We start from the raw sequence: 22,809 nt of genomic DNA, 5'->3' as shown, positions 1-22,809 counted from the left end.
AGCACTTGTTTTGGGGGTGGGAACTCGGCGGTTTAGCCGTTCCTCCAGTGGCGCACAGAGCAGGCCGTCCTTCCCCCGGGGCGTTGACCTGCGGAGACGCGCCACTGCCGCCCCATGCAGTGCCAGGGCGGGTTAACGGATAGCCCCGCCCCATGCAGTGTGACCTGGAGGAGGTGTGCACCCCTGTAGGGGAGGGCAGGCAGGTGTTGTAATAATGATAGTAGTATAGCTGTAGAATTGTTATTACTAGCAGCAGCAGTAGTAGGTCTAGGAGTGGAGCTTTGTGGTTATCATTATGAAGTGGGCTGTATTGTTCTGCGGGGAGGAGGCGGTGCCGGGTGCCAGGATGTGCCCAGTGTGGAGCGTGCCATGGTTGCTGTGGCTCCGTCTTCCTGGCACTGCCCCAGGCTCCGCGGTGGAGCCGCTGCCAGGCGGTGCTGGGGGGGGTCCATTGTCGCCCAGCCTGAGCCGCAGACTCGCCGCTGTTCCCGGCTGTCCGGGCGTGAGGTCCCCCTGCCGGCACCTGCGCAGTCTTCATTAGGCCTGTTTTTGTCCTGGATTAGGCAGCTTCCGGTTTAATTAGGCAGTTTCCGCTTTCCCCTTTATCCCTCTCACTTCTGTTTTTATTTTTTATTTCTTTCCCTCTTACGTTCAAAAGCTAACACTCTCACTCTCTCACTCACACACACACACATACACTGTCACACTCACACTCTCACTCTCTCACTCACACACACACACACTCTCACACTCTCAATCTCACTCACACACACTCACTTTCTCACTCACTCACACACACACACTCTCACTCTCTCTCACACACACATACACTCCACACACTCGCCCTCTCTCACTCTCTCTCACACACACACTCTCTCACTCACTCTCTCACACACACACTCTCACTCTCTCACTCTTACTCTCACACAATCACGCTCTCTTTGGCGTCACAGTGGGGAGTGTGCGGTGTGTGTGTGTGTGTTGACTGCAGTGGTCCAATGCTATGTGTGAAAGCTCCCCCTCCCCCCACACACACAATAATTAAGACTCCTCTCATCCTTCTGAAGTGCTTTGCCGAGAAACATCAACTCCTGACATCAGCGTTGACAGATTCCTACCCACAGAAACGCATCGTTTTAACCCCGGTGTCTGCTGTCCCGCCAGGTTGGGGAATGGAGGAAGGAGGGCGGCGGGACCTACATGTGCACGGGGCGTCCCGGCTGGCTGACCGTGTCTCTGCGCGTGGGCAAGTACAAGAAGACCCACAAGAACATCATGATCAACCTGATGGACATCCTGGAGGTGGACACCAAGAGACAGGTACGCGCCTCCGTTTCCATCCCTCTCCGTCTCTCTGGTGCTTTCCCTCTCTGTTTCTGTCTGTCCCTCTATCTCTATCTGTCTCCTTGCTCTTCTCCATACCTCTCTGCTATGCCCTCCATCCATCACTCTCTCTCTTTCTGTGTCTCTCTCTCTCTCCTTCTCTATCCTCTATCTCTCCTTCTCTGTTCTCTGTCCTCTCTCCTTTGCTGTTCTGACCTCTCTCTTTCTCTCCTTCTGTCCTCTATCTCTCCTTCTCTGTCCTTTCTCTCTCTCCTTCTATTCTGTCCTCTCTCCCTTTCTCTACTTCAGTCCTCTCTCCATCTCTCTCTTTTGCTCCTTCTCTGTCCTATCACGCTCTCTCTGTCTGTCTTTCGCTTCTTCTCTATCCTCTCCATATCTCTCTCCTCTGTCCCCTCTCTCTCTTTCTCTCCCTCTGTCCTCTCTCCATCTCTCTCTCTCTCTTTGTGTCTGTTTCTTTCCCTATCTATCCTCTCTCTCTCTCTCTCGGTGTCTGCCTCTGTCCTCTCTGTCCTCTCTCCATCTCCCTCTCCCTTTGTGTCTCTTCCTCTCCCTCTCTGTCTTATCTTTCTGTCTTTCTCTCCTCCTCTGTCCTCTCTCCATCGCCCAGTGCGTGCTTTATCTCTGCCTCCATCCTCTTAGACGAGTGCTGCCAGGCTGGCACAGAGATAGGAGTGACGGAGGAAAGACAATGAGGTCAAACAGGGGGAAAAACACCAGGATAAACAGGCAGCCTGCAGCCGTGAAACCGGAGTCTGTGACCGGATCCCCCCTCGGCGGCCGGTGTCGGGTAGCGCCAGCCAGTCAGGCAGGAATGTAAACGGGCAGAGTCTGATCTCCAGGGGGCCGTGATTTCTCTATGCGTCTTCACACTCCCGAGCAAAGACTCTAACCGAATTTCACCGGCACTCTATACGGCCGTGTTGTGGGTCGGACGTGAGCCAGAGAGCCGTGTGAAGGGGCGGGGGGGGGATGCCCTGTAACTCCACACCGGGCTGCTGGAGGGGCCGTGGAAGCCCCGGTGGGTGTGGGTGTCCATCGTCGCTCAACCTCCCCCTCTCTGCAGGTGGTGCGCGTGGAGCCCCTGGTGAACATGGGTCAGGTGACCGCTCTCCTCAACTCCATTGGCTGGACCCTGCCGGTGCTGCCGGAGCTCGATGACCTCACCGTGGGTGCGTATGCGGCGCGTTGTTATGATGCCCACTCCTCCTCCGGGGGAGCCACGCCCACACAGGACTCGAAGAGCTGGCATTGGTCATCGGAATGACTGGCCGTCTATTGTTCGTGTAGCCAATTTTTACGCGGCCAATCGCCGACTTTAGCAACACTACTAAACGCTACTGTGCTGCGCTGATGAGTGTCTTCTGCAGGTGATTGGTCCAGTAAAAAAATGATTGACAGTTACTCCAATGACCAATGCCAGCTCTTCTAATTCTGTGTGGGTGTGTGGGTTTTCAATAACGCGTCCACACTTTGTGACATCACAGTGCATCAGTGGATTTGTCTCTGGTTGTCTCTGAAGGAGCACAGGCTCACAGGCACAAAACATTTTCAGGGTCTTTTGTATGTTTTTTTTCCAGGACTTGGCAATGCCTTCTTTTGCCCGTCCTTCTGTGGAGCCTGAAGTGTAACCCGCATTGGCAACCGCAAATTGTGGTTTGATGCATCTTTATGTGTTGCGATAGTTTCTAAGTGAGACGTATCCCGCTCTTCCAGATTGATTGTATCGCATAAGCAACTTTTAAAACCTCGAAATTAAAACTGACTAAATAATGGCGGATGTCAAAACCCAGCACGTGCGCTGCGCAGTCTTCATTAGGCCTGTTTTTGTCCTGGATTAGGCAGTTTCCGCTTTCCCCTTTATCCCTCTCACTTCTGTTTTTATTTTTTATTTCTTTCCCTCTTACCTTCAAAAGCTAACACTCTCACTCTCACACACACATACACTGTCACACTCACACACTCTCACTCACTCACACACTCACTTTCTCACTCACACACACACACACTCACTCTCTCACTCATGCATACACTCACTCTCTCTCTCTCTCACACACACATACACTCCACACACTCTCGCCCTCTCTCACACACTCTCACTCTCTCCGTGTTATTGTTTTGGTGTGAAAAAATGTGAAGGAAGAGAAAATCAACAGTGTGATGATGAGAAATCAGTTGTTGTGTAATGCAATCTCATTTCTACTGCTAATCGGCTCATGAAGAGCAACATTAGGCAGAAATGGGCCTAAATGAAGGAGAGGCGTGGATATTTCCTGGATCAGTTTCGTAAATGGGTTTCAGTCTCTGCTGGGATTAACAGAGCAATGCATTATAGCTGCAGAGAGCCGGCTGTACGGCCCCATTTAGACTCTGCAGACACAGACCCATACAGGCGTGTGTGAAGGGAGACGGCAGACGGGCAAATTAATCTGGAGAGGGAATTGAGCACAACAGTCTTGTTGCCTCGCTTAATTGCCTTCAAATACAAACAAATAGAAGCCAGACAGATCTGGTGTTGCTTTTGTATTCTTTCTGTTTGTCACGAAGTGCTATTTAAATATCACATTGAGTTGAAGGAGAGAAGGAAAACTGTGATTGTGCCAGATAAGGGAAGGATGCCCTCTCCATACGTTGATTCCTTTCCAAAACACGTAGAAATCACCGTGGCGGGAGAAACACCTCTGTGGAGCTCAGTTACATCAGCAGGGAAGCGTGTGAAGCTACTCTGTGTTTTCCCAGCATCCCAGGATTTAACCAGTAAAGCACCTATAATCCTAATACAATCAGTGTTTCCCAACCAAACGATTCCTGCTGCAAGAATGGAAACTGCATCATAAAATGTTTAATGAGTTTAGATCACATGAAAAAAGGCTAAAGTTTAGCCCGTGTCGTGTGCCCTGTGCAGTTTAGCCTGTGTTGTGTGCCCCGTGTTGTGTGCCCCGTGTTGTGTGCCCTGTGCAGTGTGCCCTGTGCAGTTTAGCCCGTGTCGTGTGCCCTGTGCAGTTTAACCCGTGTCGTGTGCCCTGTGCAGTTTAGCCTGTGTTGTGTGCCCCGTGTTGTGTGCCCCGTGTTGTGTGCCCTGTGCAGTTTGCCCGTGTGCTCTGTTGCTCGTGAGGCCGCAGAGTGCCCGGTAGTGGGAGTCTGAGCTCCAACCCTGGGTTTGACCCCTGCCCTCTCTAACCCACAGGGGGTCTGGTGATGGGCACAGGGATCGAGTCTTCCTCCCACATCTACGGGCTGTTCCAGCACATCTGCGTGGCCTTCGAGCTGGTTCTGGCCGACGGGAGCCTGGTCCGGTGCACTGCGGTGAGTCCAGTCCCGACACCCACCGCTTGGTTTGTGTGGATAGGGTTGTGGGTGGATCTGTGTGTGTGCGTTTGCATGTGTGATTGACTGTGTGTGGGGAGAGCAGTGCTGCCATGTTGTTGCCCGTGTGCATGTGCGTGAGAGCTCTAGAACCTACAGTATCTGTCCCTGTCCCATTCCCAGAGCACCCATCCTTGTGCTCCGGGTGGTGCTGGACTGACCGTGGCCCGTGTCCTCTGTGTTGCAGAAGGAGAACTCGGAGCTGTTCTACGCCGTGCCCTGGTCCTGCGGCACGCTGGGCTTCCTGGTGGCCGCCGAGGTGCGCATCATCCCGGCACGGCGCTACGTGCGGCTGCGCTATGAGCCAGTGAGGGGTCTGGCCAACATCTGCCAGCGGTTCGCCCAGGAGTCGGCCAACAAGGAGAACCAGTTCGTGGAGGGGCTGCAGTACTCCCGGGACGAGGCCGTCATCATGACCGGGGTGATGACCGAGGAGGCGGAGCCAGACAAGGTGAGTGTGGGGGATGGGGGTGTACGTGTGTAGGGGTATTCAATCAATCAATTAATCAATCAAGTTGAATTTGTATAGCGCCCTTCGCAGGGCAGCCACAGAGCCCTTTATTATTATTATTATTATTATTATTATTATTATTATTATTATTATTATTATTATTATTATTATTTCTTGGCAGACACCCTTATCCAGGGCGACTTACAACATAAGTGCAAGCAAAGTGCAGATATACAGTTCAGTACAAGAGAGTAACTGTGTGTGAGTCTGTGTGTGTCAGTGACTCCCTCTCCCCTCCTTAGATCAACCGCATCGGGCTCTACTTCAAGCCCTGGTTCTTCAAACACGTGGAGAGCTTCCTGCGGGCCGACCGACGCGCCGTGGAGTACATCCCCCTGCGGCACTACTACCACCGGCACACGCGCAGCATATTCTGGGAGCTGCAGGTACAGAGGGCGTGGGGGGGCTCGCTGCGGCGGCAACTGCATCCAGCCTGTCCCATCCTGTCTCTCTCTCCTCTCTCTCTCTCTCCCTGTCCCTCCCTTCCCCCCCGGCCCTTCGCTCGGTGCATTTCGACGGCCTCTGGGAAGCTCATCCCACGCGCTGCAGGCCATTAGGCGGAAGCCAGTGCGGTGCAGTAATTGCGCCTCTCGGTGCGATAAATCCCATTATAAATTATGCACGTTGTTTTGGACAGGAACCCGATAGCCGCTGATTGATCGGCGCTAATTCTAATGCTGCCCCTCGGATTGGATCGCCGGTCCCGGGGACAGCGGGGGGGCAGCTCTCCCGGTCCATTAGTGCCGTTGAAAGACAGCACTTTATTTTTATAGTCATTCGTTTATTTATTTATTTATTTATTTATTTATTTATCAGTTGTTTCTGTTTCAAGACACAGATCTGAGGATATCTGTCGAGCAGCTCCTGGATTCTGTCTTTTACGACCTTTTCCTTTATATCAGAACGGAGCTTTAGAGTGAGGAAATAATAATGTTCATCATTAGTAGTTATCAGTGTTATTATTATTATTATTATTATTATTATTATTATTATTATTATTATTTACCTTAGTGGAAGTTTTGGTGATTGTGCTGTTATTAAGCTGCCGTCTCTCTTTCTCTCTCAGGCAGGCATTTGTGATCTGACCAACATCTGCCTCTGTTGGTCTCACTCTCTCACTCTCTTTCTCTCCCTCCTCCCCTCTCTCTCTCTCCCTGTCTCACTGTCCCCCTCTCTGCCCTCTTTCACTTATTCCCCTCTCTCTCCTCCTCCCCCTCTCCCTCTCTCCCCAGGACATCATCCCGTTCGGCAACAGCCCCGTGTTCCGCTTCCTGTTTGGCTGGATGGTGCCGCCCAAGATCTCTCTGCTGAAGCTGACGCAGGGCGAGACGATCCGCCGGCTGTACGAGCAGCACCACGTGGTCCAGGACATGCTGGTGCCCATGCGGCACCTGGAGGCGGCCATCAGCGCCTTCCACAATGACATCCATGTGAGCGTCCGGGGGGCAGCGGCTGGGCGAGAGCCGGACGGGTGGGGGGGGTGGACGGCTGAGTTTGTAGCGGCCCGGTGGTTTGAAGTGAAATATCTGCAACTATGAGAAGAATGAGACTGTGCCGCTGCTGCGAGGAGCAGGACTCCCTCTAGTGGCCGGAGGAGAAAGTCTGATTAATCATTCATGCATATTTATTGATTCTTCCAAATTATCCCCATATACAGACTTTTCTTTGAAGTAACAATCTGCTTAGATCTGACTTTTTAAATAGTGAAAAAAATAGTTGGTTCTTTAAGTTAGTTATACAATTACATACTTCACGTAAAATAATTAAAAGGCTCTGATTTAGGAAATTATTAGTTCAATTAAGGGTTCAATTAAGTAATTGAGCGCTCATTGGAACACAAACCAGTAGGGGCTCCTCCAGGACCAGGGCTGGGGACCCCTGCTGTAGATAATTGTATTACCATTATATAAAAACGCATCTTATTGACTCACTGTTGTCACTGTGGATTCCTCACACCTCACATTTTAGCCGTGGGTGGGCAGTGGGCGGGACTGTGAGTGGACAGTGAGTGGGCTGTGTCCTGGCAGTGACCGTGGCCCGTGCTGTGCCCACAGGTGTACCCGCTGTGGCTGTGCCCCTTCATCCTGCCCCGGCAGCCGGGCATGGTGCACCCGAAGGGCGAGGAGGCCGAGCTGTACGTGGACATCGGGGCGTACGGGGAGCCACGCGTCAAGCACTTCCAGGCCCGGCCCTCCATGCGGCAGCTGGAGAAGTTCGTGCGCAGTGTGCACGGGTACGAGGCGGTCCCCCCCGCTGTGTCCCTGTCCTCTTGCCCTCTCTGTATCTCCCACTCTCTGACTCTCTGTCTCTCCCACTCTCTGACTCTCTCTGTCTCTCCTTCACTCTCTCGCTCTCTGTCTCTCCCGCTCTCTCAGACTCTCCCACTCTCTCGCTCTCTCTGTCTCAGGCCACTCTGAGCTCTGAGGTCTCTGCTCTCCCCCTCAGGTTTCAGATGCTGTACGCCGACGTGTACATGGACCGCCAGGAGTTCTGGGAGATGTTCGACGGCTCGCTCTACCACAAGCTGCGGGAGGAGCTGGGCTGCAAGGACGCCTTTCCCGAGGTTTACGACAAGATCTGCAAAGCGGCCCGGCACTGAGCAGCCCCCCGGCCGCGCGGGGGAGGTCCGGCAGCCCTTTACTTCCCCGCTGCCCCCCCGCCCTGCTGCGTGTGTGAGGACGAGACAGACACCGCAGGGAGGGGCTAGATCCTTTTTTTTCCTTCCATTTTTCTCCCCCATCCCCTTCTGGTGCTTCAGCCACAATCACAATGCTCCACACAGACCCGGACCGGATTCAGTTCTTCAATGACAGTCGAGGGCTCGGCTCACAGTGCTGCAGGTGAACACTGTGGGAAGAGCTCTGCCTCTTTGCGTTGGGTGTCTGCTGTTCCTGGATCAGTAAAACCCAGACCCAGACACGGCGCTGCAGCGCAACCATCCGTGCCATGTTGTCCCGGGAGTGGCAGAACCACAGCAGAACCAGGAGGCACGGGAGAAGACCTAGACCCAGTCACTGCAGCTGCTGAAGATCGAGCTTTATTAATCTGTTGGAAGCCATAAAAAAGTGCAGAGTGGTGTTTTTTTACGGATTTTAACTGATGAATATGGGCTGTGGGCCCACTGGGACCGGACCACTCGGTTGGCGTGATTGTGTGTGTGTGTTTGGGAGGCTTGTCCCCGGTGAATCGGGCTCTATGGAGGTCCTCGTCCAGCCGGAACAGAGGACTTGCCTTTTCTCCGTGTCCAGGCAACAGCCGGAGCCGCCGATGCTTTTGCTCCGGGCTGAAGCGCTGTCATTGTCCTCCCCCAGCGCGCCCGGCCGAGGGCACAGCTTCACTCGCGATCACAAGCCTTGGACTTTCTGTGTTCTTTTTTTCTTTCCTCTGCTTATTCCAAAAACAGCCACACAACGTCACTCATTCATGAATGTCAACCTCAGGGGGCTGGAGAACAAACCTCTCGGTGTTTGGATCTGGTCTTCTGGGTCCACGGCGTCTCAATGTGCTGCTGGACCAGAGCAGAAAACAGTTCTGTGCTTCAAACCTCAGCCTTATTTACACACACACACACACACACACACACACACAAAGTTCCCCACTTCATCAAAGTCAAGTTGCCTTTTCGCTCCTGTGATGAAACCTGATTGCTGCGCTGTTTCACACCGCTCTGAGCCCTTAGAGGACTGGAGGGAGGAGCTGCATCAAACCCTGTCTGTCTGAGGAGCAGTGGTCTGTAGAGGACCCCCTTTCACCCCCGACCTTAAACAGCGTCACCAACAGAGCCTTGCCTTATTAACACACCCGGATTCAATCATGTCTTCTCCCATTCCACTGCACTAGGTTCAGATAAGCCCCTCGAATTGTAAAAGATATACATATATATCTGATGCAAGTGATTATATATTTTTCTTTTATCATTTCCTCCTTCGTCAGTGACCTCGGCATGGGTTTGACCTTTGCACGTGCAAAACGGACGCACACACAATCAGCACACCCCCCTGCTTCTGTATATGATTGATCGTTGTTCCTTGATTCTCTTAAAAATACTTCCTCTCTCCTAATCGGGGTTTTGCTTTGCCGTGGAGTAGCCGTGTCGCCCCGGTGTGAGGCGGACACGGAGCAGGGTTGCGTTTCGTCCTGCTATGCGATGCGGATTTCTGGTGCCAGTTCTGCAGTCAGTGTCCCACATGCTTATATTTTGTCTTTGTGAAAACCGTGACAAGTGCAATATGAGATGAACCAATGACAGCTGCCCGTCCGCAGCCACCGGGCGGCCGATGAAGCGGACGTCCGGAGGAACAGGGAGGAGGGTCTTTTTCTTTTGTGTTTCATTTTAAGCACTCGGGCACGAGTTACGCTTCGATTCGCGATCGCGTGGAGGCGATTTGAAGATCCTTCTCTCGCAACACCATTCCTGGGTCCTGCTGAGGGTCGAGTGTGGTGAAGTGCGGTGCCGCTGTGGGTGAGAGGCGGTGGTGAGGGCGGCGATACTGTGAACCTGTGAACTGTCTTTGAACATCCTTGTCGTGTTTCATTGATGGGGATATTTATTTATGGCTTTGGTTACAAATCAATAAATACACTTGAACTCTGCAGTGAAAGTGGGATGTTTTTCTCTTTTTATTCTCTTTGATATACAGGGTAGGAAAATGAAAAACAAATCAAAATGAGAGCTGGACAGGTGTGTGTGTGTGTGTGTGTGTGTGTGCATGTCTATATAAGTGTGTGTATCAACATAAATCAGTATCCATCCCTGCCAGCTGTCATGTGTATCAAGCAGCCAGGTGAAAACATACATACATACATGGCTAAACACACACATACAAAAGTTAGTTTTTCAACATGAATTTAAGTCTGCTTTGAGGAATATCGCAGTATCAGCGCAGGGTCTGTGTTCGAGGGCTGCTAGGCCACTGCAGCTGTGCGTAGGGTGGCGGCTCCGAGGGGCTTCTCTGGGGGCAGCAGGGAGGACCTCCTGTCCACTGGGACGTTGATGGGGCGCAGTCTCTCCCTGGAAGACAGACAGACACCATGAAGCCAACCAAACAACCCCGAGCCTGGCGCCCGCAGGATAAAGACTGATCGCAGCCCGAACAGAAGTGCTTCACTGGTGCTAGTAAGTGGTAGCTGTGGCAGCAGCCCTGCTATCTCTTCCCTGCAGATGTCCTTACTGGCAGTGCTTGTCCCGGTCCAGGTTGCTCAGATAGCGCTGCGTCCGGGAGCCGAAGGCCGAGTGATAGGTGCGCGGCGTCCTGCTGTGGCTGCTGATGTCATAGCGTCCAGGGCCCACAGGGTTCTGCAGGGAGATGAGCGGGGTGTCACTGGGGGAGTGGGCCGGGCCGAGCCTCACCGGGCCCTGACATGATGTTCTCTCTCTCTCTCTCTCTCTCTCTCTCTCTCTCTCTCTCTCTCACACACACTCTCCCTCGTAGTCTCGGTCGTCACTCACGTGGCTGCCGTTCTGCAGCCGCTCTGCCCTGGCGCTGGAGCGCGGGGCCGAGGACAGGAAGGGGGGGTTCCGGTGGTTCTCGGCTCGGGTTATGGGGTGGGGGTCATACCAGCCTGGGCCGGGGAATGCCTGAGAGAGAGAGAGGAGGGGGGGCGGAGAGAGGAAGGGAAAGAGAGGGTTTGATACATGGAACATCCCGCAAAACTCTGCAGAATGTAAGCCGTTAATAGCCTTTATCATTTGGAGGGATAATGTCTTAGTGATTTATTTGGAAGGTCTATGTCCCTAGTGTTAGAAAGTGTGTGACAGCCTGGTTGCAGTGGTAGCTTCCTATGTGCCATCTCTCATCTCTCCCGTTTTCATCCCTCCATCCTGTTCAGTGCTCTCCCATTGTTTGGCTGTTTGGCACTTGTAGTCAATATAAATCAAGCTAACAGACACAGAATACCCTCAGGTAATGTATCATTGGACAGCTCCGAATCCAAATGACAAGCGGGACTGACCACGGGGTGAGGACACCGAGACAGGGAGCTGTGGCAAAACCTCTCCGTGGGGATTGCCGGGTACTGCGCCAGCGTGCTGAACACACCCTGCTTCCTCCTCTCCTTCTTCTCCAGCTCGTCCACGAACGTCAGCACCGGGTTACTGTACTGGCCCGGCTGCAGGTCGACCCGTTTCTTGGGGACAGAAAACAAACTGGAGTGAAAAACAGAAAATGTAAGACAGCAAAAGGCACCATGGACAGGGATTCTGTCCGTATAAGTTTTAGTGTAGTTTATGATTATAATTTAGTTCGGTCTCTGTTTCTCTTCTCTTTCTTTCTCTCTTTACGTCGTTCTCGCCAGCCCCTGATTCGCAGTGATCGGGTTTCTTGGCACGCCGGGGCAATTTAATCGCTGTCAGGTCAAGCAGAGGCAGGGAAATCGAAAATCAATCTGGCAGAGAGAAGCAGAGTGCTTCTCAAATGTTAGGGCCGCCCTTATTGGAAAATAAGCCCAAAACAATCGCCATAATAAAAAAAAGCTCTATTATGGCATAGGCCATAATGAAAAAAGCTCTATTCTCTCTCTCTGTCTCTCCATCTCTCTCTCTGTTTTACAGCACGAGTTCAGCACACTCTGAAGCAGGACGGTGTTTGGCACATCCCAGGTGGGGGCAGGTAAATAACCACATTGACCACAGGTGCACTGAACACACAGACTGAGCTGTAGTCGCTGTGTGTGTTCTGGTGTGGATGGGAGGGTTAGTTTATCTGGGGGAATGTTTGGAATTCAGATGCTCCAGGTGGGAGAGTCCTCGCCCCCCAGCTGTGACCCTCGCACTGTGCACATAGCCGGCGCTGTAGGTCCGTACTGGTTCTGCAAAATATCCGCAGCTGACGGGTCTGTCCCGGCGACCGGTGAACAGGTCGTACGGCCCCCGCTTGCTGACGCTCTTGCCGAGGAGCAGCTCGGTGGACGTCTTCAGGTTGTAGGTGCCGGGGCCTAAGTCACTGCCCTGCAAACACACACAATGCTCTGGTTAAGGCAAAAACTCAACCGGATACTTTTACATTTCTGTCCTTATCCACTGAAGTTGAAGCTTTGGGATCGGAGGAGCGTACGTGACCTCACGAGATGTCCTCTTTTGTGTGTGACGAAGGACACTCACCACTGTGCGCTGCTGAAATCGCTCCTTCCTGGAATCGAAGTCCATGGATGGACAGGTCCCGGCCGACTGGTTCCTCTTCTCCTCCAGCGCCGCCCAGGGAATGCCACCTTTGCCGTAGGAGCCCGGCCCAAGAGCATAGCTCTGAAACAGGTCATACATGCCCTCAGTCACCACGGGAGCTTCACGGCGAGCCGGGGACACACCGGTGTATACATACCACAGTGCCCAAATCTCTGATTAACTGACACCCTGCACCTGCAGCTATTTATACATGAGTTATTGGTTTATTAGATTCAAGTCACTTCAAATGACTTCAGTTTTGTCGGGTGAATGCATTTGCTTCCTGCGTTTATGGCAGAATCAAGTAATGTCCTCTATAGACTCCATCCGACACTTTTTCTGTCATGTCATGATCTGGGCAGAGAGCAGCCAGCCGTACCAGGCTATGTGCTCAGTGGGGGGTGGCCTAGCCTGGCGCCCTGTCGAATTACACGCCAGGGAAACAGAGAGACCCCCCACTGTCAGGGCAGGGCATTACCAGGCGTTACGAGACACAAGGTCTCTGTTATGTGGATAGCAGTGAGGATGAGATACACCCGCAGCGCCCTGTTTGTTATCCACTCTTCTCACCCACACTTGTCCTGCACATGTTTTACTCAAACTAAGGGAAAAGCTTGAAATGGCCCTCCGCCTGTGTTCGCCTACAGTGCCTGCCGCTGCGTGGGCCAGTGTGTGGCCGTGTACCTGCCGCTGCTGTCGGAAGCGCTCCTCCCGGGCCTCGCACACGCCCCTCACACTCCCTGGCCTCTTCTCCAGCAGCTCGATGAAGTCGCTGACCCTGTAGCTCCCCGGGCCCACTTTGGACTTCTGTAACAACGGGAAAAACACCTTACAGGGCAAGACGGGCACCCCGACGCCCCAAGGGGCTCTGGACTTCAGTGACAAGTATAAGGGTCTGTCTGGCCATCTTGAAAAAAAACACGGCACAGTGATGACTGGAACACAATTATAGATAAACAAACAAACAAAGAACAAAAAAGATTGAATACAGCTCTTGGTCTAATTAATCGGCAGCTACAGGCTTCTAAGATTACAGTTTGGAGAGAGAGGAGTGAGAGAAATAGGCAACTGCAATGGCCCGATGCATAACAATACGTATCACGAGCTCTCTCCCCCTCTCTCCCGCTCACCAGGAAGCGCTTGTTCTCCCAGATGTCTTTGCACAGCAGGTGGGGCGTCTGTGCCAGCCGGGCGGTCTCCTGGGCCCTCTTCCACCCTGGGCCCCTCGCCCGTTCAGACACCGCTCGAGGGCTGAAGTCCCCGGTCTGGACATCGTAGGTGCCGGGACCCAGCCTCCTCTCCTGAACACAGACAAGACGGATAGGATGACAGACAGGCAGATTGTCATGAGAGCTGCTGGTGGACTATAATAAAACCAAAACCAAAAAAGGAGTTCAAACGTACGCATTACACCAGAGTGGTCTCTCCACTTTATTCAAAGGCAGTTAATCTATGTACTATCTCAATGTAACACCACGGCTCTGCACAGACTTCTTAATGCATTCCTGTATTCAATGTATTCCTGGCTTCATTGGACCCGTCTCACAGCTCTTACAAGCCATTAGGGTGCTGATGATCAGAGGGCCCAGTAGAACATGCTGGAAAGCCGCCCATCAGGGTCAAATCAGTGCCAAGTGCCATCTCTGATCCAAATGCTCTACCAGCGCTGATACGGCTGTAAAAACAACCCTCAACACTGACGGGAAAACTGCTCAGTGGTGTAGTTATGCCGTTCAATTAACCCAAGGCACCCACAGGGATCAGAAAATAGCCCGTTGCTGCTCCGTACCAGCTCGGTATTGTGTTTCTTGCAGTAAGGTATCTCTGTAAAGGTCCCCGTCCTCTTGTTGGCGGGGTGGACACCGGACACGTCAAACCTGAGGCACAGAAAACATCTTGTCAATGTAGTTTTGACGAGTGTCTATTTTGTACGTTTGTCCCGAGTTTTCCCTCTTCGTTTTCCTCTGCCAAGCGGAGCTCTTCTGGGCCCTGGCTAACAGAGACAGCACATGTAGGTCTGTTTAAAACGTCTACATAGATCTGCACACCTGCACACACCCTAGAATTAATTTGAAAGTGAGAGACAATAACAATAATACACTGGGCAATCTATTGTAATGGAAGTACACGTGAAATTCAACTCTGGGTTAGAGAGAGCTTTGAGTTTCCACTGTTGAACTCGTTTTGTATTATTTTCCGTGTTTACTAACTCGGTCTATTTGAAATGCACTGTTGCGTCAACAAAGCACACTGACGATAATAAATGTCAGGGACTGATTCTCCGCCTGCCTTTCTGACACGGCATTGGATTTCACTTAGTAATCACAAAAAGAAATTGCCCTTACCACTAATAATATATAGATATGTTTAAAAATAATTAATGGAATGTCATTATGTTTAAACATAAACAGCCTATATATTATAAGTGGAAAGGGCATATGACACTAAACAAATAATAATGCAACATAGTAACGACATAATACCAAAAACAACATCACGAGAGGTGCTATCATTATTGTTATCAGCAGCATTTTTCTTATCATCATTTTCGTAATCATTATCCTTATCATTTCTTATCTTTATTATTATTAACACTAATAACTAATCCGATCAGGACACAATAGTGTATCTCTTACGCAAACTATTGATACAAATAACCGGTAACCAGAAGGGCGCAGTACCTGGCCGACTGCGAGCCGAACGGGGCTCCTGTGAACTTCTTCTCCGCCATCAGCTGGATGCGCACCGGACCGGGGGGCGTCTCTCCTCCAGCCGGGGGGCGTCTCTCCTGCAGCCGGGGGGCGTCTCTCCTGCAGCCGGGGGGCGTCTCTCCTGCAGCCGGGGGGCGTCTCTCCTGCAGCCGGGGGGCGTCTCTCCTGACGCGCTTCTCAAACAGGCTCATGTCGCCGAGGCAACAGGGAATTAAACCCGAGGCGCTTCACCTTCGTGTGGGAGCACGTGTGACGCGCTGCTATTGCTAAACTACATACACCCGTCAGCCATAACATTATGAGCACTGACAGGTGAGGTGAATATCACTGATAATCTCGTTATCATGGCACCTGTCAGTGGGTGGGATATATTAGGCAGCAAGTGAACATTTTGTCCTCAAAGTTGATGTGTTAGAAGCAGGAAAAATGGGCAGCATAAGGATCTGAGCGACTTTGACAAGGGCCACATTGTGATGGCTAGACGACTGGGTCAGAGCATCTCCAGAACTGCAGCTCTTGTGGGGTGTTCCCGGCCTGCAGTGGTCAGCACCTATCAAAAGTGGTCCAAGGAAGGAAAAGCGGTGAACCGGCGACAGGGTCATGGGCGGCCAAGGCTCATTGATGCACGTGGGGAGCGAAGGCTGGCCCGTGTGGTCCGATCCAACAGACGAGCTACTGTAGCTCAAATTGCTGAAAAAGTGAATGCTGGTTCTGATAGAAAGGTGTCAGAACACACAGTGCGTCACAGTTTGTTGCGTATGGGGCTGCGTAGCCGCAGACCAGTCAGGGTGCCCATGCTGACCCCTGTCCACTGCCGAAAGCGCCTACAATGGGCATGTGAGCATCAGAACTGGACCACGGAGCAATGGAAGAAGGTGGTCTGGTCTGATGAATCACGAGTTCAAGGTGTTGACTTGGCCTCCAAATTCCCCAGATCTCAATCCAAACGAGCATCTGTGGGATGTGCTGGACAAACAAGTCCGATCCATCGAGGCCCCACCTCACAACTTACAGGACTTAAAGGATCTGCTGCCAATGTCTTGGTGCCAGATACCACGGCACACCTTCAGAGGTCTAGTGGAGTCCATGCCTTGACGGGTCAGAGCTGTTTTGCCGGCAAAAGGGGGACCTACACAATATTAGGCCAGTGGTCATGATGTTATGGCGTGTGTGTGTGTGTGTGTATGTGTGTATATATATATATGTGTTAAATGTACGACAACTAAATGATTTTATCCAGTTTATATATTTTTCTTAAATATTAAAGTGTAGTAAAAGGGGATATAATAGTTTGGTCCCTACAGCCTTGTGAATTTATAGTACAGCACACTATTATGATAAACCGTGTATTGCAGTGCAATAAAGTGTATTCAGTTTATTGGGGAGTCGATAGACATTATATGTTGGTAATAATGTAAAACCAGCATTATGCCATCCGATGCATTTCAGCTGTTCCCTAAGAAACGTTATTGTACCCGAGGACACATTTTATGTTAATTTTTACTTCTGTATGACACTTTTTACGCGAGTATGACATGTTTTGACCCCTTGACATTTTCTGGTCTCATATGACACAATATAGTGTGGTATACCATGGGAAAAACATCGTCAAGTTTAATATATTGTGATAAAAACATGTTAAAATATGGTAAAGTGTAGTATGGTGTACTGTAGTAAAAAACATGGTACCATTGTAAAATAATGGTAATGTGCAGTTTACCATGGTCAAATTACATTAAAGAATGTTGTGGTGTTCTGTGGTAAAACCACGTTAAAAGTGAGAGTAGTGTACTGTGCTAAAACCATGGTAAACTGTAGTATGCTGTACCGTGGTCTGAACAGTGTGTTGTGGAGTCGTTTGAATTCTCTGTCAGGTTGGCGATGAAGACCAGCCTTTCCCAGAGGCTACGGTGGCCCCGCCACGCCCATCAGAGAGACGCACGTCTGACACACCTGGCGCTACACAGCGAAGCAATACACACACATGCACAGAGAGGAGGGGGCACATGTTTATTTTTAATATTCTGTAGGCACACACTAAGCAAAAGGAGACGGCAAACCAATAGCAACAAACAAGAGCCTGTAAAACCACAGCCTGTTCACCTTGAAGTCAGCCATCTGCAAAGTGACATCACTAGTTTGTCAGCCTGGGACTCTCTCCCAGTGTCCGCCCTCCCTTTCTCACTGCACTAAACCTGAAATTCAGGTAGAGCCCCGCCCTCCAGAGCACCTGAGAGAAGACACCTGGCGAGCACAACGCCCAGTGCGTCCCAGAGCCAGACAGGGGAGACAGAGGGGCCAGGAAGGAGTGCTGCAGTGACAGTGAGGGCCGGGGGAAGAGACAAGAAGAGGGAGAAGGGCAGGGAGTGAGTGAGAATGTGTGAGAGAGAGGGGGACACAGACAGGAAGAGAGAAAGAGAGGAGGATAGTGTGTGAGTGACAGAGGAGGACAGGGACAGGGTGACAGAGACAGAGGGACCAGGGGAGAGAGTGTCGCACACACGAAAGAGAGAGAAGCCCAGTAAGAGAGAGTGAGCACACACATCTGGGAAAGAGAGAAAGAGAGGGGAAAGAGAGAGGGAGAATGGAGGAGAGCGGCGCAGCGGAGGAGGACATTGACGCGTTGATCGATGGCATGGAATACATCCCAGGACACTTCCACCTGCCGCTGCACCTGAACTGCGAGCCACGGGGGCCGGCTGAGCTGCGGCGCAGGGACACCCGTCTGAAGCGGCACAGCCTGCAGGCCGAGCTGGAGGCCGAGCCCGGGGCGCAGCAGTATGCGGTGCGGAACCTGCTGGGCCTCCTTGCCTTCCACTTGGACGAGCTGGACCGGGCCGAGGAGACCTTTCGCAGCGTCTGCGAGGAGCAGCCGGGCAACCTGAATGCCTGGGCCAACCTGGGCTGCGTGTACGACCGGCTGAAGAGGGAGGGGGAGGGGGCCGAATGCGTGGAGAAGGTGTCCGCTCTCATGGGCCTGGGGCCGGGGGACTCGGGCCAGGGAAACCCCAGGCTGCTGGCGGCCCGCTGCCTGGCCGAGCAGGCCTACGCCCACCCCTACGACGTGGAGCTGGACGGCGAGGACGAGCACCGCGAGAGGCTGATGTCCGCCATCGCACTCTACGACAAGGCCTTCGAGTATGGCGGCCAGGAGGTGAGTGGCGCCCCGGGAACCACCAGGTCAGGTCAGGCCAAGTGTTTGTGTGTAAATATTCCTCTGACCGTGACGGCCAAACCTGCCTGATCCCTGTGTTTCATAAGCCATATGGATGATCTGCAAACTGTCGACTGGTCTCCTCATGCTTCTTCTGTTCTTCTGAAGCAGCTAAATCTAAACCTAAAAGCTGGACTATCTTTATGTCAGGCTCTTTAAGACATGCCACCGATCTCTCTGTCACCAGCTGTGTCATGTTCAGCAGCTTTAAACCTAGACCCAACCACGGCACTCCTACAATAACAGTGTCCGTATCATCATGGTTTTCATTAAGAAAGAAATGGTGCAGAACAGCACTACAATACCAGACGATGGTCACTCCGGCACAGGTCTGTCCGGCACCACCTCAGAGAATCTGTCCAACCAGGACGGATAGTGGTCTCATTTAGCCATCTCTCTCTAGAGCTTCACTTACCCATCTCTCGCCCTGCTTTTCCCAGATCCCTCTGGAAGAGAAGAGAAGCTGGTACTTTAAGATGGCAACACTGTATATAAGGTACAGTAATCACATTAATAGTATGTGGAAATGGTTACTGGCCTCGTGTGGGAGAGGATTGGGGTTTAAACTTCAGAACTGCATGATCCTGCACTCAAATAAATGATAAAAACAGGAAGGTAGATCGAAAAGGAAGTCATCCACTTTCTGTCCTGGAATTCTCCCGCATACATGGTGCTTTTAACCATCAGTTAGTGTAGTGCTGTAAGTGCAGTATTGTAAGTGCAGTACTGTAAGTGCGGTATTATAAGTGCAGTACTGTAACTGTAGTACTGTAAGTGCAGTATTGTAAGTGTAGCACCTGCTGTGATTTAAATCTGTGTTGTTATTGTAAATTATTCTTTCTACTCCTCTCTGTCACTGTCACTTTCTCTCCCTCTATCCCTTTCCCACTTTGCCCATTCTCTGTATCCCTCTTGCCCTCCCCCTCTTTGCGTTTCTGTCTTTCACATCCTCTCTGTCTCTCTCTGTCCTACCCTCTCTCTTTCTCTCTCCCTCCTCTCTCAATGCATGTGGCAGGCTGGACGGGATGCTGAAGAAGGAGGAAGGCTCTGACTACAAGAGGTTGTCTCACTTCAACAAGGCCCTGAAGCTGCTGCACGAGACCCTCAAGTGTGAGAGCCTGCACTATAAAGGTACAGCTGCTGTGTGGTTATCCACCCCCCACCCCCTCCACCCTGTCTCACCACCGAGACCAAACGGCACCCTCCCCCAACACTCCTCCCTGCTCGGTGCTCCCGCTGTACTATGAACTATGATGGTCTGTATTTACTTTTCCTGTACTGTGCTGTTTTTTGTGTTGTCCTGTGCCATGCTGTGTTGTGCCGTGCCGTACTGTGCCACGCTGTGCTGTGCTGTGGCCTGTCCTGGGCCCAGGCTGTGTGAATGTCTTCAGGTCTGTGCTTGTCCTCTCTGTGTGGCAGCTCTGGCCTGGTGCTACCTGGGCCTCCTGCTGGAGAGACAGGAGGAATTCCCTGACGTTCCCATGGCTATCCACGACTGTGGCTATTCCGGCACAGACCCCCTGTCCTGCTATGGCACGGTATGTTTCAATATCGTTGTCATCGTCGTGACCTTGTTTCTGTTCTTGCTTTGACACTCCAAGATCCTGAGGTTTACATTTTTTTCGCTCCTTTTACATGTATTTCTTAAAAACTATAGTCAGAGTTACTAAAGATTTCAGCAAAAAAGTGTCAAAAATGTATATATGGATAAAAATGACCTCTGTACCGTTTTCAGGCCATAAAGATGGCCAAGGAAGACGCCTTCATCCTGAACCGGCTGGCCAAGGTCTTCCTCCTTCTGGGCAAGGACGAGATGGCCACAGGCATCTGCAGCATGGCCCTGGACGTCCTACCCGACCCTGAGCTGAACTGGCAGGCCTACTGCACCCGCGCCAAGGTGGGAACCCCGCCCTGCCAGGGACACACACGGGGGGAGGACTGGGTATTAAGCAAATCTGGTCATGTGACATATCTGGGTCCTATTGTCCTCCTCTGCCCTGTACAGATCAAAGTGACGACCTATGTCCGGGGCCTGGAGTGTGCCAAGCAGGGCGTGGCTGGGGTGCCTGACAGGCAGAACCTGGCAGAGGCCAAAGCGGACCTGGACAAGGTGCTGAGCGTGTGCCCCTGCCTGCGGACACACCTGGAGATGGGCCAGGTGAGAGCACTGCTACAGACTGCAGCTCTGCCCGTCCACAGCAACAATGTGTGTGTATGTATGACTGTGAAGCCCCTCTCACCTTGTGCTCTCCGTGTGGCACCCAGGTGTACTACTACATGGGCGTGGACGCGATGCAGGAGCGGCTGCTGGTAGACGAGAGCGCCATCAACGCGTCACTGGTGAGCCTTGCGCGGGCGCTGGAGTGTGATCTGGGCGACTTGCTGCCCGAGCTGCAGCTGCTGCGGGGGAAGTGCCTGCTGCTGAAGGGGGAGGAGCTGAACGCTGTCGAGTGCTTCAAGCGGGCCCTGGAGCTGGAGGCGCCGGGCAGCACCGACACACAGAGCCTGCGCTGCCTCCTGGAAACGCTGCTGGCCCTCTTCTCCCAGAGCTGCCCAGGGTCTGGCTCTGGTGTGGGCAACGCCATGTCCCAGCTGGAGACCTGGGTGCGCCGGGGGATGGAGCACTTCCCCCCTGAGCTGGTGCGGGCTGAGCTGCAGTCACTGTGCCGCGCTCACACCGCCGAGGTGTCTGAGCTGTCCCGTGCCGCCGTGCGCGCCGGCCGGATGGACCTGGTCCGGCTACTGTTGGATACCGTGCAGCCCGGCCGTGAGGGCAGGAGGAGGCCGCTGGTCAGGTCGATGACCGTGTAGGAGGGCAAGAGAGGAGAGAGAGAGGGAGAGGAGGAGGAGAGAGGGGATGGGATAGAGGGGGGGGCAGACAGGGAACTGTAGGCAGAGAGAGGTTGTTGAGGACTGGTGGAGGGGGAAGAAAATAAGAGGGAGAACTGTCTCTTTGAATTGACTGTTCTGGAACAGGTTTGGTGTCAGAGGTTTACAGTGTGGATGATGTTTGTTAACAAATAGTCAACACTGCTGTTGACAGGAGAGCTGGATGGCATGGGGTGTGAGTCTGTTGTGTTGTGTTGTGTTGTGTTTGCTAAAATATTGATTGTATTAGTGAGTGGGATTGTGGTGCGCATCAGAAGAAGCATTGCTTGGAAGCGTTTTTAGTTGTTTTTTTGTTTATTACTCAGATGTCTAAGAACATAACGTCACACTGCATTAAAAATACATGAACAAGAGACTCTGGTTCATCTGTTTCTGGGAAGACACTGGTTTAAAGTGCAGTCCTGCTGTTTCCCGCTGCCCACTACAGTGATTAGAGCACTTTGTTTTAATCCTGGTTCTCTGACAGGCTCTTATCCTGCACCTCCTAATATCGAAAAAATGTGTGTTTTCTTCTCTCCATAACTTATTGTGTTGATTTGCTTTACACTGTGGTTCTGGAGTAGCCTGTGGGTTAGACCCAATCAGACCTTTGACCTACCTGCGACCTGTAAACTGCGACCCAATCACGTTTTGATTGATAAGTTACTGTATATTGGTGGGTGGGTCAAAGTTTCTGGCATCTGTTCCGATTGAGGCCTAACAATGAATCACCTTCAATCACTGCTCAATCCAGCCAACGACTATGGTTTAATTAAAATTCCAGTTAAGCAATTGAGAGCTCTGCCGGAAGAGGAACCCGAGGACAGACAGAGCGGTGCTCCAGGACAGAGGGACCCGCTGACTCTTTGCATTACCCTACAGTCTCCCATCTAACCCTGTTATTAATAAATCACTTCAGCTGTAAAGTAACACCTGCACTGTGACTCATCTTGGTCTCAGGTCCCTGTCAGGTTATAACACAGCACTGTGAGAGCAGCTGTCCATTTAGGTATCTGACACATACCGTTAGGTCCATAAATATTTGGACAGTGACATAAGTGTCATCATTTTGGCTCTGTACACCACCACATTTGAAAGGAAACAATCAAGATGTGCTTTAAGTGTAGACTTTCATCTTTAATGTGAGGGTAGTTACATCCATATTGGGTGAACGGTGTAGGAATTGCACCCATTTTTATATGTGGTCCCCCCAATTTTAGGGGCTCAAAAGTAATTGGACAAACTAACATAATCATGAATTAAATTGTGAGTTTCAATACTTGGTTGCAAATCCTTTGCAGTCAATGACTGCCTGAAGTCTGAACCCATAGACATCAGCAGATGCTGGGTTTCTTCCCTGGTGATGCTCTGCCAGGCCTGCACTGCAGTGTCTTTAGTTCCTGCTAATCAACCTGTTTTTGCATCATAAACCCTCTATAATATACAAATACAAACCCAATAAGGGAAAGATTAAGTGTTTTAGGAGGTGGCTTGTCATAAAGGAACAAGAAATGTCACATGGACCAGGGGCCCAACATGAGTCTGGGACCCTTTTGTCCCCTACAAGAGTAAATTGTGGTGTAGTGTACTGTGGTAAAGATACAGTAATTCATAGTGTGGAGTAGCATGGTAAACATGA

General features: G+C 51.6%; 3 protein-coding genes across 3 annotated transcripts in view; 2 read left to right on the top strand and 1 right to left on the bottom strand.

Annotated features, from left to right (window-relative positions):
• The window catches only part of dhcr24 (24-dehydrocholesterol reductase), an 11,989-nt gene extending 2,178 nt beyond the window's left edge, over window positions 1–9,811 (top strand). The window contains exons 2-9 of the mRNA XM_066691671.1: window positions 1,165–1,320; window positions 2,408–2,513; window positions 4,529–4,647; window positions 4,895–5,158; window positions 5,461–5,604; window positions 6,451–6,648; window positions 7,273–7,451; window positions 7,664–9,811. Coding sequence (XP_066547768.1) covers window positions 1,165–1,320; window positions 2,408–2,513; window positions 4,529–4,647; window positions 4,895–5,158; window positions 5,461–5,604; window positions 6,451–6,648; window positions 7,273–7,451; window positions 7,664–7,817 — 1,320 coding nt within the window. The 3' untranslated portion in view covers window positions 7,818–9,811. The remainder of the gene's footprint in view (window positions 1–1,164; window positions 1,321–2,407; window positions 2,514–4,528; window positions 4,648–4,894; window positions 5,159–5,460; window positions 5,605–6,450; window positions 6,649–7,272; window positions 7,452–7,663) is intronic.
• Window positions 9,812–9,814: 3 nt separating this feature from the next.
• On the bottom strand, window positions 9,815–15,231 carry LOC136714278 (ciliary microtubule-associated protein 2). The gene is made up of 10 exons (XM_066691672.1): window positions 15,059–15,231; window positions 14,167–14,254; window positions 13,508–13,678; window positions 13,062–13,184; window positions 12,318–12,458; window positions 12,021–12,164; window positions 11,171–11,344; window positions 10,668–10,796; window positions 10,390–10,514; window positions 9,815–10,229 (listed from the first exon to the last, which is right to left on the bottom strand). Exons 1-10 carry the CDS (start codon window positions 15,106–15,108, stop codon window positions 10,124–10,126), a joined length of 1,251 nt encoding a protein of 416 aa, XP_066547769.1. The 5' UTR covers window positions 15,109–15,231; the 3' UTR covers window positions 9,815–10,123.
• Window positions 15,232–17,338: 2,107 nt separating this feature from the next.
• ttc22 (tetratricopeptide repeat domain 22) lies at window positions 17,339–21,544 on the top strand. The gene is made up of 7 exons (XM_066692305.1): window positions 17,339–18,242; window positions 18,743–18,798; window positions 19,318–19,433; window positions 19,722–19,840; window positions 20,038–20,199; window positions 20,308–20,460; window positions 20,568–21,544. The coding sequence occupies exons 1-7, from the start codon at window positions 17,673–17,675 to the stop codon at window positions 21,111–21,113; spliced, it is 1,722 nt and encodes a 573-aa protein (XP_066548402.1). The 5' UTR covers window positions 17,339–17,672; the 3' UTR covers window positions 21,114–21,544.
• Window positions 21,545–22,809: the final 1,265 nt, after the last annotated feature.

This window comes from Amia ocellicauda, chromosome 19 (genome assembly GCF_036373705.1).
Source record: "Amia ocellicauda isolate fAmiCal2 chromosome 19, fAmiCal2.hap1, whole genome shotgun sequence".
Classification (NCBI taxonomy): Eukaryota; Metazoa; Chordata; class Actinopteri; order Amiiformes; family Amiidae; genus Amia; species Amia ocellicauda.
Note: the sequence above shows the minus strand (reverse complement) of the source record. Positions and strands in the feature narration are given on the sequence as shown.

Coding starts and splice junctions, on each gene's coding strand:
- LOC136714278 (XM_066691672.1), bottom strand. CDS start 15,108: ATGGCGGAGAAGAAGTTCACAGGAGCCCCGTTCGGCTCGCAGTCGGCC. Junction 12,459..13,061: donor GCTTCCGACAGCAGCGGCAG/GTACACGGCCAC, acceptor GACCTGTTTCAG/AGCTATGCTCTTGGGCCGGG. Junction 10,797..11,170: donor CTCGGTGTCCTCACCCCGTG/GTCAGTCCCGCT, acceptor TCTCTCTCTCAG/GCATTCCCCGGCCCAGGCTG.
- ttc22 (XM_066692305.1), top strand. CDS start 17,673: ATGGAGGAGAGCGGCGCAGCGGAGGAGGACATTGACGCGTTGATCGAT. Junction 18,799..19,317: donor ATGGCAACACTGTATATAAG/GTACAGTAATCA, acceptor TGCATGTGGCAG/GCTGGACGGGATGCTGAAGA. Junction 20,461..20,567: donor CACACCTGGAGATGGGCCAG/GTGAGAGCACTG, acceptor TGTGGCACCCAG/GTGTACTACTACATGGGCGT.